Source organism: Poromitra crassiceps (genome assembly GCF_964638095.1).
Source record: "Poromitra crassiceps genome assembly, chromosome: 11".
In the NCBI taxonomy this organism is placed as follows: domain Eukaryota; kingdom Metazoa; phylum Chordata; class Actinopteri; order Beryciformes; family Melamphaidae; genus Poromitra; species Poromitra crassiceps.
The window spans coordinates 50,517,411-50,533,286 of NC_139643.1; the positions used below are offsets into that span (position 1 = coordinate 50,517,411).

At 44.7% G+C, this 15,876-nt stretch overlaps 1 protein-coding gene across 1 annotated transcript; it reads right to left on the minus strand.

Annotated features, from left to right (window-relative positions):
• Window positions 1-1,329: 1,329 nt before the first annotated feature.
• Window positions 1,330-13,385, minus strand: LOC310785769 (terminal nucleotidyltransferase 5A-like). The gene is made up of 2 exons (XM_083646907.1): window positions 12,938-13,385; window positions 1,330-3,029 (listed from the first exon to the last, which is right to left on the minus strand). The coding sequence occupies exons 1-2, from the start codon at window positions 13,106-13,108 to the stop codon at window positions 2,004-2,006; spliced, it is 1,197 nt and encodes a 398-aa protein (XP_083503033.1). The 5' UTR covers window positions 13,109-13,385; the 3' UTR covers window positions 1,330-2,003.
• Window positions 13,386-15,876: the final 2,491 nt, after the last annotated feature.

Consider the following 15,876-nt stretch of genomic DNA (forward strand, 5'->3'; position numbering starts at 1 on the left):
GGTGCTACACGCCATTTCACGCTCCGCTACAGCTCAGGAACTCATCCCCATGCAAAAGTCATTAGGGGAAGGAGTCACGGCCAGGCCTGTGCAGGAGAAGAGAAGGCGTCGAAAGTCTACGTGAGGAGATGAGATGGTGAATCGTTTCGATCGTCCATAAAGAGAAGTCCTGAAATGCATCGCTGCCTTTGCTGAAAAGCCCCACAATCCCATTTCACCACCTGGTCCTCAGCTGCCTGCTCAGCCAAAACATACAGAGAGCAACTCGTCCAAGACCAGCAGCAACAGCAAGATCCTCTTTCTTAAGCAGGCTAATGCAGGGGCACGGAAAGCTCTTGTCGGATACACAAGCTGCCAGGGTGAAACGGCTAACGTATAGGCTGGAGCACAGAAGAAATGTAATGTAACGTATAGGCTGGAGCACAGAAGAAATGTCATGTAACGTATAGGCTGGAGCACAGAAGATACACAAGCTGCCAGGATGAAACGGCTAACGTATAGGCTGGAGCACAGAAGATACACAAGCTGCCAGGATGAAACGGCTAACGTATAGGCTGGAGCACAGGGGAAGATACACAAGCTACCAGGATGAAATGGCTAACGTATAGGCTGGAGCACAGGAGATACACAAGCTACCAGGATGAAACAGCTAACGTATAGGCTGGAGCACAGGAGATACACAAGCTACCAGGATGAAACGGCTAACGTATAGCCTGGAGCACAGAAGATACACAAGCTACCAGGATGAAACAGCTAACGTATAGGCTGGAGCACAGAAGATACACAAGCTACCAGGATGAAACAGCTAACGTATAGGCTGGAGCACAGAAGATACACAAGCTACCAGGATGAAACAGCTAACGTATAGGCTGGAGCACAGGAGATACACAAGCTACCAGGATGAAACAGCTAACGTATAGGCTGGAGCACAGAAGATACACAAGCTACCAGGATGAAACAGCTAACGTATAGGCTGGAGCACAGGGGAATGCACAGCGGCTCAAACAAGAGAGTGTTTGTGTCGGGCCAGTGTCTGGCAGACAAAACACCGGTGGATGGAGGAGTTTGTATCAATGAGAGAGAGAGATAGTGAGATACTGTGGAGAGAGATCTACAGACAGTAAGATACAGAGAACAGAGATAGAGGATGCCTTCTTGACTCACATCTCCAGACTCTCACTAATTCAATGCTCTGATCTCCGGCATACAGTACTCTCTCACTGAGCCCAGTGGAGCATGCTGAGACATATTGTCACCCTCATCTCTTTTAGACATCGTGTCTACAAACCTTGTTAGGATGGCTGAAGAAAGACCCATGTACCACATCTGTCCATTTTGATGTTTTTTTTTAATGATTTGAAAACAAAATACCCTGACCCTGGATATAGAAATGTACAGTAACCTGGATGAAAGAGATTCAAAAACATTTCTGATAACTACTAAAAAATATGTTGGTCAGTTTCAGGCACTTTGGAACAGTCTTTGTTTATCACGTTACGTTACACAAGAAAATAATTCTTTGGTCCTTTTGTCTCCAAACAAGGTCAGATGAAACCACAGATAGAACAAAATACAGCTTTCCGGTTCCTTATGTATTGTTTACATTTCCATATTGACCCATACAAGTTTCCACTAGACAGGAACGAGGAACTTGAAAAACAAGTTCCTCCGGTCACACATCAACCCTTCATATTTTTCCATACACCAAAACATTGGTTATGAAACGACAACAGGAAGAAAAGAAAAAAAAGATATAGGCTAATAACAATGGCTCGAATGAGATTTACAGCAGTATTAATCAATATAACTTAGTGGAATGGTTTCAATGTAAGATTTGGCAAAAAAAAAAAAAAGATACAATACATTAATTCCTTTTTGTCCAAGGTGGGCCTCCATCCAAAAAGAAGCCACATTGCTACAGAGGCACCGAGCACTTGGCTCACGTTGAGGCAAGGTCGAAGCTCAAAGCTTTCCAAACATGTCGGCATCCTAAAAGTCACTGCTCAGCTGCAGGGCAGCCAGGTCTGGTAAGAGTTACTGCATGCGGCCATGGGCGACTGAACCCGTGCCACGTAGTAATTGCTGAAGTTGACATCTCTGACATAGGGCGCGGGCTGGTAGTAGCAGGTGATGTTGGCCAGAGCGGGGATGGCGTTCTGCTCGGCCATCACCCGCAGCGCCAGGGCGGAAATAAGTGCCAGCGTCTGTCGGCGCTCGTGGCCCATCAGACACACGGTGCTCTCGTCCACCACCCGCCGTAGCGTCACCAGGCACTCGTAGCGCTTGTGCTCCATGCCCGCAAAGTGGTTCTGCAGATAGGCCTCCAGCTTCCTCTGCTGCTCGTTGATGTCGGGGAAGTCGATGAAGAAGCGCGAGCACATGTAGCGCTGCATCTGCTTCATCTGGGATTCGGAGTCCGGGCGGAAGCCTCGCACCAGGAGGTGGCAGTACTTGAGCAGCCCGCCGCCCCGGATCTCTTCCGGGCTGCGGGTCGCAATAGTCCTGGTGCGGAGGTGACCCAGAGCCTCCTCAAAGTCTCCGTACATGCTCTCCCCCTGCACGGTGGGGTGGAAGGTCTCAGACATGGCCGTTTCCGAGCAGCGGTCAAAGAGCAACAGGGAGTCCAGAGTGATCTGGAAGGAGTCGACGCTGAACTCAAACTGCCTCCGCAGAGAGTCCACAAACTTCAGTTCCACATTCTTGCCGGTGTTGTTGGACAACGAGATGAGGCTCCAGCGGTCTGTGTCGTTGCACACCTTCACCAGCTTCTGGACGTACGCCTCCTTCAGGGCGAGGGTGGTGATGCGCTCCCTGCACACGCCCTCAGGCAGGAAGTCCACCAGGCAGTCCAGCACCACGTCCTTCACCAGACGGAAGGTCCTGTCGTCGGTGAGACTCAGGCCGAAGATCAGGTCCAGGTCTTTGTAGCCCAGGCCGTTGTCCTGGTGGAGCACGTGGCTGGCCGCTGAGCCATTCAGCTTCACATCACGCACCACCACACCCCGCTCCTCCAGTCGAGCCCTGACCACCTGCAAGACACAGAGAGAAAAGTGTGAGTGATCTGTATCCACATAAAGATAACAATCAGGAGTCCTCCACTGAACATACAGTACAAGTTAGCACAAGTAAAATGGGAGTTGCTTTAACGTGGTAATGTAGTGTATTATTTATTTATTTTTACCATTCTGCTAAGGATTGTACAGTCTCACTCCAAGCATCTCATTTCTAGATATGTATGTCTACTGAGAGGATTAGAGAAGCGTGGCAGGGGGAACTTGGCATTGACTTATGTGACATTATTATATGGGAAAGGAGTCTGTGATACAACTCTGCTCAGTTAACACGTTCACTGCCATTGACGAGATATCTCGGCTTACAAAATCCAACGGTTGACTGCCAATGACGAGATATCTCGGCTTAAATTTTTTTTTTTTTTTTTGACGGTGGGACGTGGATCAACGCTCCCCACGTCTCCTATAAAAATATTGGAGCCACCGAACGTGTACAACCCATTCCACCGACCCACTAAGTGGCGACAGTGTTCTCCAGACTAGAGGAAGGCAAGCAAAAAGCAGTGTGAGGAAGCCATTCTCATGAAAATGGATTGGCGAAAACGCTTTCACTTTCGCGCTTGGGAGCTGGCGGTGGGGTTTTGCAAATTTGCATAATAGATTACGGGTGGAACACACTTTGAAACACGCAGCATAAATAAGACCAGAATCGCAAAAGCTTCATCAAAGCTCTCAACACAAACCCCAAGAAACGAGCGAGCCCATCCAGACTTGCACAGCGGCCGCCAGCAGACAGGCACAGCAGCAGCAAAGCAGTGAGCCTGGTGACGCGAGGTTACAGCAGCAACAGAAACGAGCTTGTGACACGCCCGCTGCAGCCAAGAAGAACACACACGGAGGGAGGAGTTTGAAGGAGAGGGGTGTTTCCTGCTGTTATGGAGGAAATTACTGTTCAAAACTATTGTTTAGATGTCTGACGTCTTACTGATGCCAAAAATGAATGGTTAAAGTGACTGTTCTATCGAATTTCACAAAAAGCCGTTTATCTCAGAATAAATTTTCAGACGCTGAAACCATGCTGTATTCAACTGCTAATGCTTACATAACTACTAACTCTACAAACTAACTCTTTTAGACAGAGAAAGCACACATTCTATTAGTTCTTTTGAGATATTGTGTGTTCACAAAATCCTAACAGAAACGAATCCTCGGCTCTTGAAAGATGAGCCAGAATCCTCAAAAAAAAACCTTGGCAGAAGCTAACTACAGTATTGAAAAACGGCTGGCAGTGAATGTGTTAATAGTAGACACCAGCTGATCCAATTTTGCTCACCATCTGCACTATTGTAAGCATAAGTTGCACAAGATCTACCCTTCTGTCTCACCACTGTGTGACAGGTGTCAGAGGACACTCTGTCTCATGCCTTCTGGTTCTGCCCTTCACTGACGGGATTCTGGGCCAAAATATTCGTGTACTATCCTGTACTCTAAGGCCTACAAAATAACTCCTCAACCGGAGGCAGAACTCGCCATCTCCGGCTGCTCAGAGTCCTCTCTGAACTTCCCTACTACAGCTGTGCAACAGTCTCTGACACAGGGGACAACTGTTGCCAAGAAACTCATTCTGCAGGAATGGAAGTCCCCCTCTCCTCCCTCTTTTCAGCTGTGGTTGGCGGACATGACCTCTGTTAGGTTCCTGAGGACCAACTCACTTAAAAGATTTTTAGTTATCTGGGACCCGTTCTGGGCCTACATTGACGAGGTTAGGTTTCTCATGGACCGCTTGCGTGGGATCCCATGCACAACATCTCTTACAAGCACATAGGCACCGTATGGGGCTGGTAGCACCACGTGATAATATTGGAAACCTCAATATATATGCATGCTTTTTCTTGAGTTTGTTTGTTTTTGTTTTCTTTGACACTTACTGGGAAAAAACAACCACAATGAATCATCATGATTGATGAAATGAGACACCAGGTACATGTCTTTGTCCTATACAGTAGTAACTTGAAAGATCTAGCAGACTCAACTCAGACTAAACACTCCACATATGAAGTGGGTGCAACGTCAGCACAAGGGCTGAGATAAGCTGCAGAAGATGACAAGTCGCTGCCTGTCCTCTTTAAAAGGCCCAAACTATTTTGGCTCAGGGAGCTCAAACCAACCTGAAGAATATGGATGACTGTGAACTTTTAAACTTGTGGCTGCACACCATACTGAGAACATCTCATCACATAAACACATCTTGGCAAGAAAATGGTTGATCTGGCTATTGGAACAAACAACCATACTGCTATGTGACGACTTAAAGACAGCTCAGATGTTTACGCTTCCTGACTGTGGCATCATCGAGAAGACACAAGCACAAACAATCAAACAGGGCCAATTCTTAAAGGCACAGTTAACCCCGAAATCAAAAATACATATTTTCCTTTCCTCTTACCTCTAGTGCTATTTATCCACCTAGATTGTTTTGGTGCGAGTTGCCCAGTTTTCGAGATATCGGACCATAGAGATGTCTGCCTTCTCTCAAATACAATGGATGGCACTCGACTTGTCGTGCTCAAAGCACTAAAAATATTTGGAAAACTCAACAGGAATGTCTCTTTCCAGAAATCATGACCCGGTTACTCAAGATAATCCGGTTACATGCTGCCACTCCGACGTTCTGCCACTCCGAAATATCGGCACTCAGAAAGGGTTCTATATTCCCCGTTATTCACTAACCTCTCCCAGCCCCCACGCCAAACCTAACCTCCCCCCATGCCTAAACCTAACCTCCCCCAGACCCTAACCCAAAACCTAACCTCTCCCACCCCCACGCCTAAACCTAAGGTTGGCATTGCGGCTTCTAAGGTGAACGACCGCCAGTCCGAATAATGGAAGTTAACGTTCGGAGTGGCAGGGCTTCGGAAAGGCAGACAGTTACCAGATAATCCGCAGACCTTGTTGTGAGCTGTTTCATGTAGGAACTATTTAGACTGAACTACACCCAGCTAGCAGGTGTAGTTACACCCAGCTAGCAGGTGTAGTTACACCGAGCTAGCAGGTGTAGTTACACCCAGCTACCAGGTATAGTTACACCCAGCTAGCAGGTGTAGTTTAGCTAGCAGCTACAAAAGAAAATAGCTCACAAGGTCTGCGGATTATCTTAAGTAACCGGGTCATGATTTCTGGAAAGAGACATTGTTGTTCAAATGGTTTTTTTGGGGGCGCTTTGAGCACCACATGCAGAGTGCCGTTCAGTTCCATTGTATTTGAGAGAAGGCAGACGTTTCTATGGCCGATATCACCAAAACTCAGCAGTTCACACCAAAACGATCTACATGCATAAATAGCACTGCAGGTTAGAAGGAAAATATGTACTTTTTCGACCGGGGTGAACTGTCTGTTTAAGCCATTGATACCTGATTCAGCATTTGTCTGTATATCCCTCATTTGTGTGTGTATCCCTTTAAGACCGGTCTTAAAGGGATACACACACAAATGCTGCATCAGGTATCAATGGGTTAAGACATCCAAAATACAGCTGCCCCTTAACAAACAAGGACCACGGCATAGGGATCTCCTTGTATCCCATCAGCCATCAATCTATTCACACAGACTTCTAGCAGCCAGGTAATCCCATAAGAATTCATTTTCCACGCTCAGATTTCACAGTGTAAAGTGTAAACGTATCTATCCAATCCCTTTTTAATGGCGCTCTACTATTTGAAGATTACAAAGGATGTCCTGCGTGTGCCAGTAGGTGCTGCCAATGTTCTGTGTGGCAGGATAAAAATATGTTTATTCTACGCATTCTTCTTCTATGTTTTCTTTGTTTAAAAATTTTCAAAAAGATTGACTATAGATGCCATGATGTGCACTGGCTTCATAACTTTGGGTGGTAGTTGGTGACTCTGGATGCAAAGGTGACGTCTGCAAAAACACACACGGAAAACCAAGGGTGTTTTGATGATGCGCAATCCTCGACGCATCTCTTCAAGTTCCTAGTTTTTTTTAAATTAGAATACGAGCTTAAACGAAAATATATTGGGGAAAGAGCAAAGCGTCTGTGAAAAAAGACCCTCCCGTTAAAATGACTCGACAAAAAAAGAAGGTTCAAATGTTAAACCAAAGGTCAAGATTTATAAAACGTCATCTTTCAAAGCAATCTTTTATGGGCATGCCATTGCAGGGAATCGATTTTCCCCACAAAGTTTATCTGTTGCTTTTTCCAGCGTTGGAGTTCCACGTGTTTCAAAGTGGTAACCTCAACTCGTACACCAGATGTCGGGGGGGGGGGGGGGGGGGGGGAGAAAAGAACACACATCACGAGAATATTAATCAGACCGAGGAATATTAACTGCTTTCCATCACAACTGAAACCGATTACATCGCCTGCCAGAAACAGTCTTCACTGTGGTTAACACCAACACCAGCTCGAAATGAGTTGCGGTATTCTACCAGGCTTCCATAAGCAAAACAACCATATAACTCCCAAACCATATGGCCGTCTGTTTTGTCTGGTGAAACTTAACAGGGTTTCCCAAGACGCTAGACAAAACTGCATAGCTGTGCATTTACAGGGTCTCCCAAGGCACTAGAGAAAACTGCATAGCTGTGCATTTACAGGGTCTCCCCAAGGCACTGGGCAAAACTGCATAGCTGTGCGTTTCAACTAGCGGTACCTTGTATTTGCTCTAACACAGTTGGTCCTACTTAACGCCGTGCCATTATCAACTCCTGTCCCTAAAGGAGTGTATGAGGAAGCACACAGCTCCGAGCCTTCAGCACTCATAAAACAGGGTCCGTTCATTTCCCTCATGATGCGTAAGCACCTGGTGAGGGGGGAGACACTTCCGCCGACGTCGTAAAAACCAGCCGCAAAAAACACTGTCAACTGCCCTGGTGTTGACAACGCCTTGGCGACACATAACAGTCGCTCGGCGTTCCTCATTCAGTCTCAATAGTTTCCTTTAGTGTCTCCTTTCGGACGCAGGCCTGAATGTGTTTTTTTTTATTGCGGCGGTCCGTATAGTCCCCCGGACGCCAATGAGAGGTCCGGGCAGCGAGTCAGAAGGCTCCCGTGCCAAGGAAATGGCGACGGCGAACGAGAAGTTACGAGTCCCGGGCCTAGTTCACATCCACTCCAAAAACGAACCCAGCCAGATGTCAGATGTACAGTAGCTTGGCAGGCAGGCAGGAGCCAGGGGCACCATGATGGTTTTTCCTCTGATTTGAAAGGCTTCCTTGAGTCTCCTGCGCACGGCGGGCGGACACTTCACCTGTCTGTTCAGACCGGGATGAGTCACCGGCTGGAATGTGAGGCGGTTGCACCTCTATGAAATGGAGGGTTTTCAATGAGGGGTTTGTTCATCTCCAACGTTCTCATGGCACAGGGACCCGTATGCGGAGATGTTTGCTGTTGATTTAGCACTGGATTGTAGAACTGTCTACACTGGGGAGATGAATTGGTGAGTGTGAAATCTAGATTAGACTAGTCATCTTTATATAGCCTCTGATTGTAATCCTTGGTGAATTAAATCCGAGTTAAATCAATCCACCCCCCATCCCCCCCGCCGCCCAATATCAACCCATAGCAGAAGCAGAAGCCAAAATAAAACGATGTGGTGACATACACTATACTGTACATTGTTGTTGAATTCAGCGTTGCAATGGTATGTTAACTGTTTAAATGGACTTCTTAAAGTCATAATGTGATGTATGTAAAGCTTGACCATTTGTCCTGGTGGCTGGCAGCTCAAAGACAAAGAAAAGAGTGCCATCTCAAACACTGTTTGATTGACAGGTGCCAAAATTAATTGCAATAACACCAACAACATAAATGACCATTTAGCACCAAGATTGATGTAAATGGACATCTTAGATTATCGCTTGAAACAATTAGGATCTTGTGGAGAAGAATTTATAGAATTTAATTAGAAACTGCCAATTAAAAAATAACAGCAGGCTATATTGAATGAACCCAAACAATGTATCTGCTCTGTGGAGATTGAGGGCATGTGGCCCCTTCGTGTTGCTCATTCTCAACAATAGCCTGTGTGAGGAGTTGGTTTACAGTCTGGCAAGGCAGCGACGGGAGTCAGGCGACTGGAGTCAGGCGACCACAGTGATACCTTGTCAGGCCTGACCCACAAGCCCACTGCTATTGGAGGGACTAATCCACCCTTCATAACTCCAAATCCAGGTCGCTCGCTCGCTATGCTCCCAACAAGAACATCACACAACGGTGAAACCAGACCACCGGGCAGGAGAAAAGGAGGACCGATCTCAATCACGCACTAGACACAACAACCCATCATCTCTATAGCCTGCGGAGATGGAAGAAGAGAGAACCTTCTCTGTGGCCAACAAAAACACACTGGCCTCCATATGTTCTCCACCCCACCCCCACCTATGAACACAAATGATCTAACCTGTGACGTTTCAGATCTGTCTTTATCATCACTGCGGTGTAATGCAGCGAACCTTACGTGGAACTTCTGACAATACCAATCAAGAGGAGCCTTGTTTCCTCATGAGAGGATATTATGTACGCTCATCAATATTCTGACTGTGGGCGGAATACATCCTGCAGATGCTGAATGGAATGGATAGCACTACATTGGTGTCAGGAACAGTAAGAGGTTTCCCTTACTATTCCCATGGCTCACCGATAGCCATACCACGAGCAGATGTTATTTAAATGTGCCATGGCTCACCTATAGGGGGTGTGTGTGGGCACTAAACAATACCGCCATTGAGAAGGGCTCTTTAAAGTGTACTTTTTGGGGAGTTTGGCCCACAGGATTAAATTGGCACCAAAATAATTTCTGTAGAGAGTACATAGTTGCATCTGGTGTGTTGCAACGTGTTGGCGTACAGCCTGTTAAGCAGGTTTTTTTTTAGGGGACTGGTAAAAATGTGACAAAAATAATGCACTTTTGATGGGCGCTTCTCACTTGTTTTGATGACACAGGGCAGAGATGCTCACAAGTCATTTTTTGCAAGTCCAAGTCAAGTCTCAAGTATTTGGTCACAAGTCCAAGTCCAAGTCAAGTCTCAAGTCTCTTATGGATGAGCGTTCTATCATCTCCTGGGTGCCATCTGGTCTAACTAAGGAATTCAAAGCATGTACTATATTATCCTCACTCCTTTATGAAGTACTGATACTGATACATTGATTAGTTGACATTCTTATTAGTAGACATTTCCTTCATGTTAATCCACCAAAAAAATATATAATTAAAAATAAAGATTGTTCACATGTCCCAAACCTTCAAGTCCAAGTCAAGTCTCAAGTCTTTGAGGATGAGTCTCAAGTCAAGTCTCAAGTCACCGTGTGTGTGACTTAAGTGCGACTCAAGTCCCAAGTCTCAAGTCCAAGTCCCCATCTCTGACACATGGAGTGAGCGAAGTTAGCCGTGAGCAAAGTTAGCCACACAGCTAACGTTTGATGCGTTTGATGTCACTAATGATACATATTCATAATTTGTTTTCATAAGGCCAGGGAAAGGAAAGTTTGGGTTTCCCTGCTGGAACTGCTACCTCCGCGAGCTGATCCCAGATAAGCGGTTGAAGATCATGATGATGATGATGATGATGATGATATTTTTACAAGTCATGAATCTATGAAAACCAATACTGTAACCATTTTTGGATTACTAAAAGGTGTATCTTCATGTTTTGGATAATGCTAATCACCATATCAAAGCTTATACGCTAGTGTTAGATTGCACCCTGGAGAGAGCTATTTACTGGAGACAGAGATGATTTCGGTGCCAATCCTCTGGTCATGGATAGCCTATTAGGGAAGGAGACCAATGGAACAACCTGGTCAAAAGTCGGTGTGGTCCTTCCTTCAAAGCCCCTCAGAAAAGGAGCATGCTCCATGGAAAGAGAAATGCTTGGGGTCTCTGCTTTCCACAGGATTGTGTGGGGATGGAAAGATGGTATTGGGGCTATATCATCCGCAGTGTTCTGCTTATTACTGCATATGAGACTCTTGAAAGCTTATAAATATGTGTGAGGGTCTTTTTCCCCCCGACACGATCAGCACTGAGGGTCTTTTTCCCCCGACACGATCAGCACAGAAATTATGAATCATCCCTTTGAAATGTGAATCTGGCTTGAAGGCACAGTCATTTGAATAATGTTTCAGGGGGGAAACTGCAGAGCGGTCCCTATACAGTACATTCTTATCCTCGGGCAATACTAGCTAGTCTCATTATCTCTCTTCTAGCCCATTTTCAGCAGACCTGTGGAATGACTTTGACTGCAAACCGCCTTTAGTGAGCCAGTGGAAATGTGCAGTCAGGGTGTTAGATCATCTTATTTAGATCATCTCTGTGTTTAAGAGTATGAGTGTTCAAATGCCCCCCTTTTTTTTTTACTCTAATTACTCTGCCGGGAATCCGATTACCACGACACAGATGTGTTTCAAAGAAAACAGCACCATTCTTTGATGCGTAAAATATATGATAGGTTGCAAAAGGATTGTGTTGATTGCAGGTTGTTGAAAGTGATCTCGATTCTCAACTGTTTGAATGGCAGAGTGAAGTAGCCTAAAGTACACTGCAAAAAAAATGGCAATGTAGAAAGTCATTCAAGTCTCGCATTGAGCCTTAAAATCGGACTTTTCTCAAAGTGAGAGGAAAATGCCTCCAGTGGGGGGAGACACTTCAATGCGAGTGCACTTGTTTGACGAATTAGAGGCAAGTGTCAGTAAGTAACTTGAAGGCCAGGCCCAAGACAATAAGATCACTGCACTAGTATGAAGAAGATGTCAGATGATTGGAGAAAATTTGCTTAAAAACGAGTCTTTTTGCACTGAAAATCAAGGGAAATGATCTGCACATATTGCATTCATAGTTATTTGAAGAATACCTCATAAGATTTCGAGACTTGATCCCATGTCAAGATGGAAATTTTTTATAGTGTGGTGTGGTGTGTGTGTGTGTGTGTGTGTGTGTGTGTGTGTGTGTGTGTGTGTGTCTGTGTGTGTGTGTGTGTGTGTGTGTGTGTGTGTGTGTGTGTGTGTGTGTGCGTGCGTGCGTGTGTGCGCGCGTGCGAGTGCGTGCGTGCGTGTGTGTGCGTGCGTGCGTGCGTGGGTGGGTGCATGCGTGTTGGGGGAGGGGGTGTTAAACTTGGTCAGCAACTCTTCAAAGAAGTGTGTTAAGTGTTATTTTTCTCCTTTGTTTCAATCATTGCCAACGTCCACATCACACATCATTGACATAATTGTTTTTACAGTTAAGGTCAAGGCTATGAATGAACCTGCTGCGATATTCAATTCCGCACTGTTTCATCGAAGGAGTTACAGTTTATACAGTTTACCAAGATTTTTAGGATGGCATATCAACATACATATAGCCTATTTACACACCATTTTAAGCATGAAGTCACAGGAAAACACTTTGAGGAGGGGAAAGCCTATATATCTTTAATTAATGTTTTTCTTACAATAGCATAAACTATTTGGTAACACTTAACTAAAGGTAGCCTATACACAATTTAGAGTAGTAGGGAACTTAATGGTCAGTTATTGAGTAACTATCAATCAAATTTCATAGCTAATCAATAAAATGTCATAGTTAGCTAATCAATAAAGTGATGCATCAATCATTCATTCATGACATTTGATATTAGGAGTTCAAGAATTGACCATTATAGATAGTTCTGCATCAGTTCCCTATAGGCTAATAGCCCACTCTACATTTTCTGTAGCCTATTCTTGACATTGGTGCTTGCTTTCCTCGCTGATCATCACTCTTTTTTTTTTATCCACATTGACCCGTTAGTAGCCTACCCGTGATGTCATAGGTGCGCAGCGCAGCAGCGCCCTCCTGGAGAGTTTATTCTAGGAGCGGTGTTAAGATGAGGACGCGTTCATAATAACTGCTTTATTAGCTGTTCAATCTGTTCGTGGTGGTCTGTCTCACCTGGACGATCTGCCGTGGCTGGACGGACAGCGTGGGGAAGTTGCCTCGCCCGTGGATGGGCACGCTCTCTCCCAGGATGGCGTCGAGTCGACGCACCTGGTCCCAGCACAGCACGCTCACCCGCCGGCTCCAAGCGTCACCGGGCCGGCTCACTGCATCACCGGAGGACATGACGATCCAGGGAATAAAATGTGGATGAGATGTGTGGACAGATTCCGTCAGAAAGAGCCGCTGGTATCAGGATAAGCCTTGGATAAAGTGGAATGCGTCAATGCCGGTGCGTCTCTCTCTCTCTCTCTCTAAAACAAAGTGGTGGGAACGTTTTGATGAATGGACATCTCCAAATGAAAGAAAATGTGCAGTCCCCCTCTGTCTCTCTGTCTCTCTCTCTTTCTGTCTCTCTGTCTCTCTGTCTCTCTCTCTCTCTGTCTCTGTCTGTCTCTCTTCTCTCAATCACTCCCTCTGTCCTAGAGCCGCTTCCAGACGTACACAGTGGGTTTTTACTGTGCCGGGATTAACATAAGCGCGTCCCTATTGGCTGGAGCGCTGGACAGTGAGATTTATGAACGCTTCAACATACAGAAGGCTGCAATCCGTCCTACACACACTACACACACAGACACGCCCACTTCCCATGCGTCAGATGCTGCCTTCAAATGCCCTCGGACATGGTAATGACTGCTTGAGTTGAACTGCAAGGTGTTGCACTCCTTTAACTGAGTCCAGATTTGATCTTGCAGTTTTTTATCATTATGACCCGCAGCATTATAATAATAATAATAATAATAATAATAATAATAATAATAATAATAATAATAATAATAATAATAATAATACAGAAATGTATACAAGAGATCAGGTTTGTAAACATTTTGAGTGAGAGCAAGTAGCTCAAGGGTCTGATGTATAATGTATGTATGTTGTGTTAAAGTTGTATGAACTGTCACAGTTTTTAAAATGAAGTGAATTTCGTAAAGAACAGCCTGCTAGAGTGAGACACTCAAGCCTGGCTCCATAGGGTCCCATTATGAAGTTGCCCCCAGTAAGCCATTTGTTTACCAACACTGATCCCTCATAGGCCTATCTGGAAGGCGCCCGGCTGTAGCAGTCTATTCCCTCACCACGTTTTTATTAATCTTATTAATTAAAATGTCCTAAATATTTTGTTTTCTTGAACTTGACTTGGTGCTACTACATTTAGACTTGGGAACTTACATTAAAGAGACTCAACTTACTGTCTGCATTTAGACTTGACATTAATGACATAGAACTTGACTTGGTAATCTTTTAGACTTGGAACTTGCACCTCAAGACTGATTTGGGACTCCAGCAAAGTTGAACTGTCTGTTTAATTTCTGGATATCACACATTTAAACTTGGAATAAATTACAACATTAATTACACATAACTCATTTCTCCTCTGCTACAGCACAAATTAGCTCTGTGTTGGCTTGCTTCCTAAAAGAAAACCACTGTAAACCCACTTCAGCTACAGAATCCTAATGCTATTATTTACAACCAGGAGCACTTGAATAATACACTGACAGATCACTATGATTTCCAAGCTTGGAAGTACGAGCTTAGGATGAGCACTTGAAGGCAGCACAAGTCATTGGTTGAGAGTCTCAAAGTTCCAGTGGCTAGAGGAGCAGGGTTTACACAGTGAGTTAAGATGGAAAATATGTTTGAGGCCCAGTCCAAATTGTTCACTTAAACTAATTATGTTGATTCTATAAATACGGCATCTGCCAGACAAACTGTTCACGCATTACAACAAAGTTTAAAGTTCATCACACTGAGCTTATGCATTTTAATTTATGTTTTCTTGTGTCTGAGGAGGTGTGACCAAGTCAACTTAAGTCCCAAGTTGGTCTCAAGTCTTGTGGCACAAGTCTCAAGTCAAGTCCCCAAGTCAAGTAGATTACCAAGTCAAGAACAAAACAAGAGTCCAGTACAAATCAAAGTCAAGAACAAAACAAGAGTCCAGTACAAGTCAAAGTCAAGTCAGAAACCAAGTCAAGTCTCAAGTCTTCTCCTCATGCATCAAGTCAATAACCTTGTGAGGCAGCTACTGGCGGGCTTTGGTGTGTGGCGAGCCGGTGATAGACAGATGGTTCATCCAATCACATCACCTTCCAGGATTTTTTTTTTTAAGTGCCTGCCCCTTTTGAAGTGGTTTACCCAGAGTGTCCCCACATGGCTATGTGAAAACAAACAATCTGGCAGCATCAGGTTATCAAGTCTCAAGCAATTCAAATTGTGACTCACCTCTGGTCTGAGGTAAGGAAGGCCAAGGTCAATATACTGTTGCATTCTATTGTAAAAGTAGGCTTGGGTAAATTTGAAGTAAAATAGTGACGTGTGTTTGAAAGAGAGAGAGAGACATTGAGAGAACAGATCCTGTATACCAGAATGAAAAACATGGACAGCATATTAATGACTGTTTCCCATTTGAAATATAATCTCAGCTCGCCAGCTGTGGGACTCAGCGGTGAATGGACGGTCACCCTGACCGTGACTGTTGATGGCAGAAAGCATGCGTCTGTGTGCTAAACAATAACGTCTTGCACTAATAGCTCAGGGCAAGAGTCTCCGTGTCACAACCTGCTCCCCTTGAAATGATGTCAAATATTCCGGAGCAGAAACCATTTGAAGTTCAGCTGCTTCAAAAGGAAACTTCAAGTTCATTCCATTCAAAGATAGTTGTCCTCCATAACAACCAAAGGGTCAAATTACAAACTTTCTGGTGATGCAACATGCTGACAAACCACTCTGAAAAAAAGAGAGTATATTTTACAGTTTTGTTGACAAACCCAACTGGATTAAGTTATTGAACTTAAATGAAATATGATCATTGATTAAATTGACTCAAATGCAAATGAAAGAATGAATGGATGCATGTACACATTACATACAGTAACTGCTAGTTTAGGATCTAA

Bases quoted from the DNA above. Each gene is read 5' to 3' on its own strand.
- LOC310785769 (XM_083646907.1), bottom strand. From the start codon at position 13,108: ATGTCCTCCGGTGATGCAGTGAGCCGGCCCGGTGACGCTTGGAGCCGG. The intron at 3,030-12,937 runs GTGAGACAGACC...TGTGTCTTGCAG, and splicing joins AGCCACGGCAGATCGTCCAG to GTGGTCAGGGCTCGACTGGA.